General features: G+C 41.7%; 1 protein-coding gene across 13 annotated transcripts in view; it reads right to left on the reverse strand.

Annotated features, from left to right (window-relative positions):
• Positions 1–13,702, reverse strand: part of LOC139449680 (C-Jun-amino-terminal kinase-interacting protein 4-like) — a 104,568-nt gene that overhangs the window by 46,806 nt on the left and 44,060 nt on the right. For all 13 annotated transcript variants that reach the window (XM_071231178.1, XM_071231177.1, XM_071231169.1 and 10 more), the window contains 7 exons: positions 13,055–13,232; positions 11,046–11,273; positions 9,705–9,761; positions 8,465–8,533; positions 7,575–7,824; positions 6,000–6,080; positions 5,584–5,651 (listed from right to left, as the gene is read on the reverse strand). In XM_071231178.1, the coding sequence (XP_071087279.1) occupies positions 5,584–5,651; positions 6,000–6,080; positions 7,575–7,824; positions 8,465–8,533; positions 9,705–9,761; positions 11,046–11,273; positions 13,055–13,232 (931 nt within the window). The remainder of the gene's footprint in view (positions 1–5,583; positions 5,652–5,999; positions 6,081–7,574; positions 7,825–8,464; positions 8,534–9,704; positions 9,762–11,045; positions 11,274–13,054; positions 13,233–13,702) is intronic.

Genomic DNA, 13,702 nt, shown 5'->3' on the forward strand with positions numbered 1-13,702 from the left:
GTAGAAACTGTATTAGTAACCTTGCATTTTGCAGCCTATAAATGTACATATTATTATTTAAATACGCCTACTGACAAGGACTGTAAAAGAAGTACTATTCTGAAAAGATTAGCTTCCGCAGTGATGCAGCTGTCAAATTTAATGTCTCTTCTACAGTGTTCTATGTATACAAAGTCAATTTTGAAATTGTGAAATTTGTAAATACCAGAGAGAGGGCATTCTAAGTTGAATTTGTCCCAAAATGCTATTCACTTCTTGTGAATAAATATGTTTAAATCAAATCAGTTTGGGAAAATATAAGTTTTACTTGTTTACCAGACTATCATTTACAATTATGATGGGTTCTGCCTCAGACAAGCAGGAGATAGTTCTTGAAATGTTTCATGGAAAAACTTTTAAGCAAATTATTAACCAGGCAACTTATTTTGTTTACTGTAACAAGAAGGGGAGCAGATGGAACCTTGTGTGCACATTAGTGAACTGAATAATTTCAAGCGAAAAAAAGAGAGGTGTATCGAATAATCCTAGAATAATTTCCCCAAACTGGCCAAGATTTTGAGAGAGGTGCTGGTAAATAAACATGTCATTGCACCAATTTGTTCTCTTAGGACATGATCTTCAAGAAAAGAGCAAATTAGCAACGGCAAGCTGTTTGTACTGTTCAGGGAAACAATCTGGAATTCATTTATTTTACCTTGACCTAAGTAGTCAGAGTTACCTCCACTTGACATCTCCACCACCTCCATCCAAGCAATATTGACCCCTATAGTTACCCATAGGTTTGGTTTTGTATTTTATTTAACATTCATTCAACAATATTCCTATCATATGATGACAGCTTGCAAATAATCAACTCTGAACAGGCAATCCAGTGATTGATATTGTGAACAACAGTATAGGCTGCTGGATTACGATGACATGCAATCACTTGAACTTGACCACTTGATCTATGTCGTAGTCTCATATGATTAATGGGAACCTATTCCAAATTAGAATACCCACGGGGTTGCCCAGATGTAGATTCTTGAATCTGTTAATCATTGCCATGTTAGTTTGACTCATTTGAATATGAGTATGGTTGAAAGGAGTGAGTGAGTTGTGTTTAACGCCGCTTTTAACAGTATTCCAGTTACATCACAGCGTGGCAGCTTAATGTGGGGGGAAAGCCCGAAGTGATGCAGGTCTCAGACGTTTATCACTTCGGTGAAACCTACAAGCACGGGTATGGTGCTGACAAACCTAGAAACATAATCGGGGCGAACCGGGATTCGAACCCACAATCATAGGTTTCTGGCGTGCCCAAGGGACGCAACTCTGCACAGCGAATCGCGGCGCCTTAAATGACTGGGCCACCCATGCCCCCTGGTTGAAAGGACAAAGGGTGAGCCAGGTCTGTATGCAGGGCTAGAAATCAACACTAGCCCGCTACCAGTTCAAATTCCTGAGGGCTAGTACATATTTCCGTATTTCCCCATTGTTAAAAGATTACAGGTCATTGTATCTCTACCTGGGCTAGTGAAGCTTTTAAGCACACTCTGGCGCAGTTGTGAGTCAGCATAACACCACTGCCACAGGCTATTTTGCATATCATGTTTGTAAACAAACGTGCTTTTTCAGAAATCAGTATTGAACGGACAAATGCAAGTATTTGGGGTGCTTTACATATTGTTTTGCATAATTATATAGATATGCTACTACAATTGCGACAGTGAGTTGCATGACAATATATATTTTTACAGCAAAGTGGCCATATCGCTAGCTCTCTGTTGGGCTTTGATGACAGCATGCGGAGCCGTACAAACCAATGTTAACAAAGAATAACTACGCAAAAAAAAGGTGGATTTTCACCATTTAGGATACTTTCTTAATGAACCGTAACCATTCTTTGACATTTGTTTATAAAAAAGTGAAAACTTGTAAAAAAATATATAACGGATGAAAAGCATATGCAATATCTTGAATGGACTGTGAAGGATGTGACGAATCGTGGTATGCTGGTATTATGCTGGGAGGATGCCGGCCGTATGGAACTCTGGGTAGGCGAGTGGCTTTTGAGTTTAATTCTAACCCTGTGAAAGTATCATGTATCTTTCGAAGGTCACGTATCAGATCGGATATACAGTGTATCATCTCATCCTTAGATCTTATTGATATTCATTGTTCCCTGACCTCATACCGTCCTTTCTGAAATAACCAACACGTAATGCTTCAGGGCAGCTCTATTCCTTCATAAAGAATATAGCGAGTTCCAAAACCGGCACATGAAAGTCCTGCCATACTGGATTACAAGACAAGCCCTGCAGATAAAGATTCTATTAAGTCGTTGCTTGCCCTGTCTGTGAAGTCCTGAAATAGGTTTAATATCCAATGCTGCAGTGTATTCCTTGAAATATCATGATGTCTAAGGCCAACTAGCTTAGGCCGGCCACAACACAGAGCGGCTTACTTTTGCATCCACCAGGAAGTCACGAAGCAGGACCGACACTGACCCTATTCCATATACTAAATTAGACAGTTTGGTAAATCCTTGGATGTGCCACAGGGAAACTTGTGTCAACTATAAAGAGAATAATTTCCCTCTTCTAGCGAAATTACAATTAATCCTGTCCAATCCTTAATCCTGTCTGATTAGAGGAGTATGTGGACTGATCAATAGCACTTTTCAAATCAACTCTTGCTGAGTAATAATCTTTACTTTTCATCTTCTGAGAACACCTAAAGTCAGGTCCCAACTGGACAGCGGCAATCACGTTTGGGCAGATAACGTCTGAACCCTTCTGCATGTGTCAGATCCTGTTAAACCTGTTCCTCGTAAGTCTGTTACTGCTAGATGCAGCCTTTCCATATGTAGTTAGGAGCTTTGCATTCTGTACTTGGGGGTCAGGATTTACTTATGTGTTACAACTCACAGCCACACTCACCAATATTAGAGATGTAGCACAGTGGCCTGTAAATAATCAAATCTGAGCCAGACATCCAGTGAATGAGTGAGTGAGTTTTTTAAGCATCTTTTAGCAATATTCCAGGAATATCACGGCAGAGGACACCAGAAATGGCCTTCACACATTGTACCCATGCTGGGTCTTTGGCGTGACGAGGTAACGCTTTAACCACTAGACTACCCGACCGCCCAGACATCCAGTGATTGATATCATGAGCAAAGGTCCACATGTCAAGTGTGATGACACAATCAGTCAAGTCACTGATGCAACATGCCTACCCATGTACTGATTCATTTTTAATTTATTTCTGTTATCAAAAGTAATATCAATGAAATTTTGCAATAGCACAGCCTGAGTCAGTGACAACTACTTGGGCTAGTCGTACCTCGCCGCCTACCACAAAACAAAGCAGAATCTGATTGCACAATAGGAATAGAACAATCCTAATTTAAATAATCAGGCAAGTAAAACACTAACTGGTTGACAGCAATGGCCTCTGGTCAGGTCAGTGGGGACAAATGGAGCATTTCATACTAAGAAGGTTCTGTATTAAGTCTATATCATAACTCAAGTATAGCGATGATATAGCGATGATATTGCGATATGATGGAAGCAAAGGCGATGACTGTAGCCTACTCATAAAAGCTATTTACATATCAATTCAACTGAGTGCAAAATTACCAATCACATACTGTTCATCAGTTTCTGAAACTGAGTGAAATGAAACAATGTGAAAAAAATCTACTCAACCTAAAGTTGAGTGCCGATCACATTGTCAAAATAAACATAGCAATACTTAATATCATAACATTCATGCCAAATTTCAGATTCCTGAGTCTCCCTTATTTTTGGAAGATGCTTGACAGTTTCCAGAACAAGAACATGCAGATTGCATTTTGGCTGAGAGTGTGAGATCAAATCAAGGTCCAAATTCAATACGAGTGAGTGAGTTGGGTCTTACGCCGCTTTTAACAGTATTCCAATTATATCACAGCATGTCAGCTTAATGTGGGAGGAAAGCCCGAAGTGACCACTTCGGTGAAACCCACGAGCACTGGTATGGTGCTGACGAACCTAGAAACATAATTGGGGCGAACCGGTATTCGAACCCACAATCATAGGTTTCTGGCATGCCCAAAGGACGCAACTCTGCACAGCAAATCGCGGCGCCTTAGACGACTGGGCCACCCGTGCCCCCAAATTCAATATGAAAGTGGATGTTGGCCTGAATATGTTCTTGAACAAATGAAGCAGTCTTCACAATTGAGCTCAGGCAAAGTTTGGGACAAATTAGCTCAGATATTAACATCACTGGGTGTCGTTCCGCAAAGCAATATTAGCTAAGAAGATTGTGAGTCTTTTTTTTAAGAGGATGGGATGTCCTAACACTAAAATCACTACAACAGGGTCAGGCCTGGATTTGGAGATTAAAACAACACCACGAACAGCTGAAAATGGGTTTTCCAGTATGGCTGTTCTTGGAGACAACATGGAACTACACAAGTCAACAACAACGACAGATGCTGATGGTCAAGCAGGCATTTTTTATGCTCACTAGATCATTATCTACCTGACATCTATTATCCATGTAGAATACAGTAAACTACAGTTACATTGAACTAAAAAGGGACGACTGATTTTAGTTTGTTATACTCACGTTTCCTCATTACTTACTTACTTGGGAATTTAACATGCGCCTTCCGACATATGCGCATTTTGCGCAGGGGCCCGCCAGGCCATTTAGTGTTTGGTCGAAAAGGTTATGTCCGAAAAGGTGAGGCAACCTAAGGGGGACTTTAGGGGTTGCTTACTTAATTTGAAGAACAAATTTGGAATTTTAAATATGCCAAAATTCCAAATTTGTTCTCCAAATTAAGATTCCTCATTCTGGTCCTCACATTATATAGACAGAATATATACAACTTCAAAGGCTATAGCCTATTCACTGTTGCACTATTGTTAATTGAGGGTGTAAATTGAGGACAAGGTGTCAGTAAATAATCCAGTTAATCACTTGCTTTCAATTGTCATTGCGGCTTTGAACAATGTGCATGGTCGCGGATGTTTTGACAGGCTGTTTGGTGACACGTGAGCATCTCAGAGATTAACACTTTGTTATACACAGAGGACCACGAAGTGTGTGTGTGTGTGTGTGTGTGTGTGTGTGTGTGTGTGTGTGTGTGTGTGTGTGTGTGTGTGTGTGTGTGTGTGTCTCTACTACATCGGACTGATGCCAATTTATAGTGCTAGCCCACTGAGATACCATGCCGCAGTTTAGCATGAATAGTCCTTGCTTTAACCCCTTAATGCCGAGCGCCAGACTGGGTAACAACAAGTACCATCTTCTAACGTCTTTTGGTATGACGCGGCTGGGGATCGAAACCCGGACCTTCTGCTCTCCGGGCGGACGCTCTACCACTAGACCACGGAGGCGGTCTCGTTATACACAGAGTACACACAGGACCACAAAGTGAGTATGCTATAACCGTTATTTTCTTATAAGCATGTTCATTATATCCATCAAATTCATATAAACAAATATCAGAAAATGGTAGGGACAAAACAAACAGTTTGTCATATTCATCAGTTCGTTGTAAGAGTGTTCTTATAAACGGTTCAGTAGATGTGAAATGGGACGTACCTGCAGCTCTGTGAAATATTGCCACTGTTCCATCAGCCAGGGCCACCAAAACACGACCTTTCACATGGCTGAAACACAAGCAAAGTGAAACTTGGATTCAAATTGATTAAGTTAGCACCCAAAGACATGAACTTGAACACTTCTTAAGAAATTCATTTATGCTACCATCTAAACAAGAAGATTTAAATACAAATCCCCGGATAGATGGATAAGTATATGGTCTTTAAACAATGTCAGCATTTATTTTCCATGAAACTTAATATCCCAAGTTGATGTCCTTCTAATGAAAACGACACAAGCATTACAGCTGGTACTAGCCACAATGAACAGAAAAGCTATTCAGTTTAAGAGTTCTTTTTGTAATGGACAAAAGCTGTAGCATATATCAATGTATACAGTGTTGTAGTGACACTTACACAATGCTGAGAATGGAATCTCGAAGTTTGACAGAATGCAGACACCTTCTCCACTGTGCCACCGCTGAGTGCACATACAAACTGGAACAGGAGACAGTGAGTGAGTGAGTGAGTTGGGTTCAACTCCAGTTTGTACAGTGTTTCAGTTACCATATCATGTGGCGTGTCAGCTTCATCATGTTAATGTTGGTGTCTGAGTGAGTGAGTGAGTGAGTGAGTGAGTGGTGAGTTTTTACATCGCTTTCAGCAATTCTCCAGAAATATCATGGTGGGTGACGCCAGAAATGGGCTTCACACATAGTACCCATGTTGGAATCAAACCCATAGAGAGAGTGAGTGAGTGAGTGAGTGAGTGAGTGAGTGAGTGAGTGAGCTGGGTTTAACACCGCTTTTAACAGTATTCCAGTTATATCACGGCATGTCAGCTTAATGTGGGAGGAAAGCCCGAAGTGATGCAGGTCTCAGACGTTTACCACTTCGGTGAAATCCACAGGTATGGTGCTGACAAACCTAGAAACATAATGGGGCGAACCAGGATTCAAACCCACAATCATAGGTTTCTGGCTTGCCCAAGGGACGCAACTCTGCACAGCAGATCGCGGCGCCTTAGACGACTGGGCCACCCATGCCCCCCTCCCCCACAGTGAGTGAGTGAGTGAGTGAGTGAGTGAGTGAGTACATCGCTTTCAGCAATACTCCAGCAATATCATGGTGGTTGACGCCAGAAATGGGCCTAACACATAGTACCCATATGGTTATCAAACCCAGTGAGTGAGGGAGGGAGTATGGTTTTACATCGCTTTCAGCAATACTCCAGCAATATCATGGCGAGTGACTCCAGAAATGGGCTTCACACATTGTACCCATGTTGGAATCAAACCCAGGTCTTCGGCATGACGGGTGAACGCTTTAAGCATAAAGCTTCTACACCCCCTGCTCTGTGTGGGAGGAAACCCTGAAGTGATGCAGGTCCAACTGAAGAAAAAGTTGTTACAACCAGTTGTGAGCAGGCCCCATCGCACAGCACCCATGTGACCACGGAAGTGATGACGTCACCTATTACTGCTTGATGGGGCTTTCTTCACAACTGGTTGGAACAACTGTTTCTTCAGCTGAACCTCACGCAGCTTCATTGTGTCAAAAGTAAGCAGTAAATGCATTAAGGAGTAATGCAGGATAAGTTAAAAAATAACATTTGTTACAACATGATGTTAGTATGAAGAGAGTAGATCAATGATGTAGGTGGGAAGAATACCATAGCAACAGGTGTTTGTTTGTTGTTTAACGTTGCACTCAGCAATATACCAGCTAAATGGCAGCGGTCTGTAAATAATTGAGTCTGGACCAGACAATCCAGTGATTGATATCATGAGCATCGAACTATGCAATTGGGATACGGTGACATGCATCAACCAAGTCAGCCGATTCAGTTAGTCGCTTCTTACTACAAGCATAGTCGCCTTTTACGGCAAGCATGGGTTGCTGAAGACCTATTCTACCTGGATCTTTACAGGTCACAACAGCTGAAGGCAGAGTGAGGACACTACAGTGAATCCTGACCGACTGGTGTCTCACCTGCCACTCTGTGACCCCATCCACATGGTGGGGAGGAGACTGCTCATCTTCTCCAGCTCGCCATACTGCAGCTCATTGTCAGCAGCGATGGAGGTGATGCCCTCCTTATCCAGCTCCTCCTGATCCTGCAGGCGCTTCTCTCCCCCTGACGACGTCGAGTTGGGCGTGGCTGTTCCTGACGACACCGGGGACCCTGTCGCTCGGAACACTGTGGGTTTGATGCTCTCGAGTGTCGTGGCTCCCAGAGGATCTACGACCAAAATGGCATCTGATAATTTTTCACACATGTATTTCAAAAATATTTATTTAAACACTGGCAATATCTATGATTATCAAGGTGGGCCACCAATAACAGTTTATGTATACAGTCAGGCTGGGACAATACACCAACTGTGCGATCTGATACACATCACGATACCTTGTTCACGATCCGACACGTATCGCAGAACATGCATGAGTTCTTATCTGTGGTGCATAAGTCATCGTTTTCATAGACAGGATGGCCTAACACCTGGCACACTAAAGATTTACAGTTGGCAGTGTCAAGTATGGCAAAATGGATGAAAATATTTATGTTTTCACGACTCATTTTCACTAGTAATTAGTGTTTGGTGTGACATTTATTAAAGAATTCATCTAAGGTAAGATTCATTACTTTTAGTAATTGTGCGATTGTGATCGATATGATCGAGAAGTCAAAAGTCACGATCCACTGATGCATCGGTGTCACGTCCCACTAATAGTATACAGGGAATTGAATCTGGGACAAGCGAATGCCTTAACTACTAGGCTACCCAAGAGTCCTTTTCAACATAGACGATGTACAACATTCTGTGGGGAAATTCAGACTGATGAACCCAGTTGGCAATATTATGTAGAGGTTTACCTACCTTCATCCTGGGCTTCCTTGTTGATCTCATTGTAGGCCTTCTCCCTCGCTTCTCCACTGTCACCATCATCTGACAAATACCACACACATATCACACTGCTGCCATCATTCCTGCATGGGGTGGACACCACTCATCAAATCAAACTAGTCTCCAGTTCATTTAAGACTAGTGGTTCATGTAAAATAGCTAGATGTTTGGGAATAAACTAGTCTCTCTTGATTTTCACAAGTCTCAGACAAACAGATGAGTCTCCGTATCTTTCCCTGCATGTAATCACAAGTCAATTACAGACTGAAAGTCTGCATTCACTTATATTTAGGACGAAATCAACAAGCATGAAATACTCATATCCCCAGCCAATATGACAGGTTGGTTGTGTGCAAGGCATTAGCCCTCCAGAAACGAGCACTACTGCCATTTTTAATCAAAGTCAAAGTCATTGCTACGGAAACTCGAAATATAAATTAAAAAAAAAAAAACTATCAAAAGGCACCAGTTCACCACTAGACCTATCTATGTACCAAGTTTGGTTAAGATATTTCTCATTGTTTGTGAGTTCTGCTCTGGAAATGAAACATGATGGACAGGCAGACGGACGGACAGCACCCATTCCTATATCCCCCACCCACTTTGGGGATAATAAACATGTCACATTACAGATACATCACACAATACTTTGTCATCATGTCATTTGTACCTTGAACTTTGATGATCATGTTACATTTTCCCACCAAATTTTGAGAACTTAACTTGACCAGTGTTTTCATAAAACTTGTCTTCAAATGAAATCGGTCAAAATCCATCAATTCCTATTCCACAGCAGATGTTGTTATCAGACTGGTCATGTCATCTTTGACCTACTGATCACACTTTTACTTGTCTTTAAATCAATAATTGATTAAATTCTTACTCTAAAACCCCATAAAGTCTAATCATTGTACTGACTCTACAACCAGTTGAGGTAATAAATTTCAATCAGTCATCAGGGGTAGAAATGAAGTAAGATTTTTTCTGTAAAACATCTGCTGGAGAGTTGCCATCTACTTGATTGTAAAAGTCGGTACATCACAAGGAAATGTCACTAATCCTTCCTGAATCGTACCACCTGTAGTCTCCATCAAGCAGACTTGACTTTTTAACTCTGATGATGGATGGAAGGAAGTTAAAGTGATAAATCTGCACACATTAACCGTAGCATGTACTAGTCTTCATCTAGAGACAGGTATGGTGGCCAGCCTACCTGTGACAGCCTCTGCTAGAGCTGATGCCACCTCCGCATCTGTTTCAGGACTCAGTTCTGGAACACAAACATTCGAAGGCCTATATTTTTAGGATTAACCATTAGGGCACATTTAAATATTGTACATTTGATTTGTAACTACCGTCTTTTATACAAGTTACAGCTCTGTTTAAGAATTGAAACCTTCAGGGCATATCAGTAATTCTTGCCAATATTAGACCTTGGTGCCAATGATGCTAATGGTGGGGCCATGTACATGATAAAGTTCAAATGTCTAAAAAAACATACGGTTTGTTTGTTTGTTTGTTTGTTGAACTCAGCAATATTCTAGCTATATGATGGTGGTCTGTAAATAATCGAGTCTGGACCAGGACCTCGTTCCTCAAAGCGATCTCAGTGCTACAATGATCGTAAGCCTATGTTAAAGTATGGGACGTAAGCGCTAAGATCGCTTTGAGGATCCTGAGATTTTGAGGTTCCACTGCTTACTTTTTGCCTGTTTTATTAAATTAGCACTAGTCCTGTAGTCCTTGCCAAACTGCCCTATAGTTAAGGTATCATAAGGACCATTTTTAAGTGTTTTGCTATATGTTATCATTAAAAGGACTAGTGGACTAAAAATGTTAGTTTCCACCAATGGTAGAGTCGAGATAGCAACAGGCACAAGTTATGTGGTTGGTTGGTATGTGCGCAACCATCTTCCCAAGGCAAGGGAGTTAACTGACAATAAAAGTCTAGTTTCCACCCTTGCCGAAACGAAATTGACATCTATTTAGTAAAACTGCAGTGCAGATTTCAGTCGATTGCAGAATTTGAAGAGCATGTGTACCAGCAACTGGGTGTCAACAGATATTTTACAAGTCTTTTCATGTTTTAATCAAGGTGCTCAAGTAATTTGATGCACTTCACAAGGTATGATATGTTTTGTTACAACACTGATCTTGACTTTCGATCAGATTAGATACCGCCATTTTGTTTGAAGCAAATGCAATTGATATGAGAGGTGGAATCTGATTGGTCAATAGTGAGTGAGTGAGTATGGTTTTACGCCGCTTTTAGCAATATTCCAGCAATATCACGGCCGGATTGGTCAATAGAAGGCACACAGAAGGGACATGACTTGTAATAGCCACTAGTGGCGGTACGATCGAGCCCAGGAATTCCAGCCTAATTCGGCAATGGTGGAAACTGGACTTTTAAAGTCTGTTAACTCCCTTGCCTTGGGAAGATGGTGTCCCTGAGATCACTTGAAATTTACTTGGATGTCCACAATAGCAGGCCCGTACTGTACTGCCATTTCAACATAGATACATGCAAGAACATTTTGTGAACCACACCCACCTCTAGATCTCCTGCGTGGAGGTGATCCTGCTGGGGACGTTTCGGAACTTGCTTCTTGACCTGTGGTGCCAGTTGAACACTGGACGAAAGTTATCCCCCCTACCCCGCTGTTGTCTCCATTCTGGTCGGTGGTGGTGCTGCCCTCCGACACAACAGTCTCCTTGGGGAGGGGCGGTGCTTCTGCCTTGAGGATCTCCTCTGCTACAGGGTAGTCGGATTCCATTGCTCCTGAGAGAGGAGAACTTGTTGTTATTAAAGGATCACCATAACATTTCTAATGAACCTGGCCCTCCCAAAACAGCTTCTAAGCTTACAGTACTTTGATTATCATGTGAGTGAGTGAGTGAGTGAGTGAGTGAGTGAACTACGCTAAATAAGTAATATTTAGGCCAAAGGGCTCCCCATATTGGAAATAAACCCAAGAAAGCTATCCCACACCACTTGTTCTAAATTAAGGGGTGCTCTTGTCCTTGAGGTTAGATGATACAGTATTTGAATCATTGGACCCCTTAAACCTTCCATGACTAGGATGCTTCAAGTTTTAATGCTTAATTTCCAACACTGTCATCCACGCAATACTTCACCAAACTCCAATGTGATACCCTAGTTTAATCTGGCAATAATTCATAGTGTTTCAGTCATCTGATGGCAGTCAGCTAAGTCACATAAAGCTTACATGAAACCTATGTTCAGAATAGGATGGACTTTCGAAGGTCTAGCGCCTATGTTCACCTTGATCCAAACATTGTATTGAATGCCCTATCTGCATTGAAGCACTGTTACTCCTTAGGTTGATCAGTTACTTCTAGATGTAGCTAAACCAAGTAGATGAGTCAGTGGAGGGGACACATCAACAGGCTAAATGTCCTATGTCAGTACCCATCTTTATGTAAGGCTTAAAAAACTTGGCTCTCAGGCAATGACTTTTGAGAATATAGGGCAGGTGGCTGCTGCGTTTTTTTGGGGAGGCTTGTTCAAATAGTATTTAACCAAATAAACAGTTGTGTACCATTAACTCTGGAAAGGGCCTACCTCATAAACAAGCATGCAAACTCCTATTGCCACCATGACCATAACACAAGATTTGCAGTAAAGCAGTGCGCATGTAAAGGGAAGTAAATGCGTGCTGTATTGGATCGCATTGTTTTTAAGAATTAGGATATTTTGATTTTTTTAAAAATAGAAATAAAAAAACGAAACATGCAACAGACTTTATAATCAGTACCAGAGAACCAAGAGTGAGTGAGTGAGTTGGTTTTAACGCCGCTTTTAACAGTATTCTAGTTATATCACGGCGTGTCAGCTTAATGTGGGAGGAAAGCCCGAAGTGATGCAGGTCTCACTTTGGTGAAACCCACGAGCACGGGTGTGGTGCTGACAAACCTAGAAACATAACCGGGGTGAATCGGGATTCGAACCCTCAAACATAGGTTTCTGGCGTGCCCAAGGGACGCAACTCTGCAGAGCAATTCGCGACGCCTTAGACCAGAGAACCAAGACTGCAATACTTAATGATGTAGTGAAGAGGTAAGCTGAGCAAGCATAAGTCACTGCTGATATGAATTTCAGACATCCTACATCACTGTTGACACGATGTTAACAGCAACATTTCACATAGTGCAGTTTTCAAATTTAAGAAGAGAAGTCAAGGGGGGTCTGTCAGTCTCCCAAATCTAGCATAATAAAACTAGATTGCCTCAGCTGCCTAAAATTGAAGATTGTTCTAAGCTCCATTTTGGATCTTTTTTCTTTTGTAGATATCAATTTTCATCTTTATTTCGGGGATTAACTGTTGGTCCAGGGGTGACCAATGTTGATAATTAAAGATATTGAGGGTTTCTAAATTAAAATACCATTGCAGAAATCCTCAATGATACAAAAAAAACAACCTCCCTTTATTTCAAAACAATGCATTGTACCCATGTGGAGAATCAAACCCCAGAGTATGCTGAACTGACACTTTAACCACTTGGCTACCACCCCCAATACAGGTGAGTGTTCTTGTTTACCTGGCACACTGGCGATACACAGCATGTGGGTGGAGGACACACGGAACGAGTCGAGGATGTCCCCGGGGTTGTTGGAGTCGATGACAGACACTCTGCTGGTGGCGTGCGTGCTGGTGCAGATCCACACCAGAGACGAAAACTGTTCCTTGTCTGCAGACTTCAAGTTCTTCTCATGCTCCTGAAAATCAATAGTGAACAGTAGTGAAATATCTTAAAGTGGTACTTTAGAAGCTCTGGTACCATTTGTTGTTTTTTGTTTAACGCAGCACTCAGCAATATTCCAGCTACATGACTTGGTTGAAGCATGTCATCGATCCCAATTGCCTGTATCGATGCTCATGATATCAATCACGGGATTGTCTGGTCAAGACTCGATTAATTACAGACCGCCGTTACATAGCTGGAATATTGCTGACTGCACCGTAAAACCAACCAACCAACCAAATCACTGATGACAATATGGCCCTCATGTACAAAGGGAGGTAACTTGAAAATATGTTTGACACCTTGTCAACTTATCATGGTGAGGTGAGATGAAATTGGGTTTAACGTCGCGTCCAAGATTATTGCACTTATAAAGCCACGTATTTATAGTGCTAGCCCGCTGAGATACCATGCCGCAGTTTAGCATGAATACCCCACTCAGAC

Source organism: Haliotis cracherodii, unplaced genomic scaffold (genome assembly GCF_022045235.1).
Source record: "Haliotis cracherodii isolate W230 unplaced genomic scaffold, xgHalCrac1.p SCAF_8, whole genome shotgun sequence".
Classification (NCBI taxonomy): Eukaryota; Metazoa; Mollusca; class Gastropoda; order Lepetellida; family Haliotidae; genus Haliotis; species Haliotis cracherodii.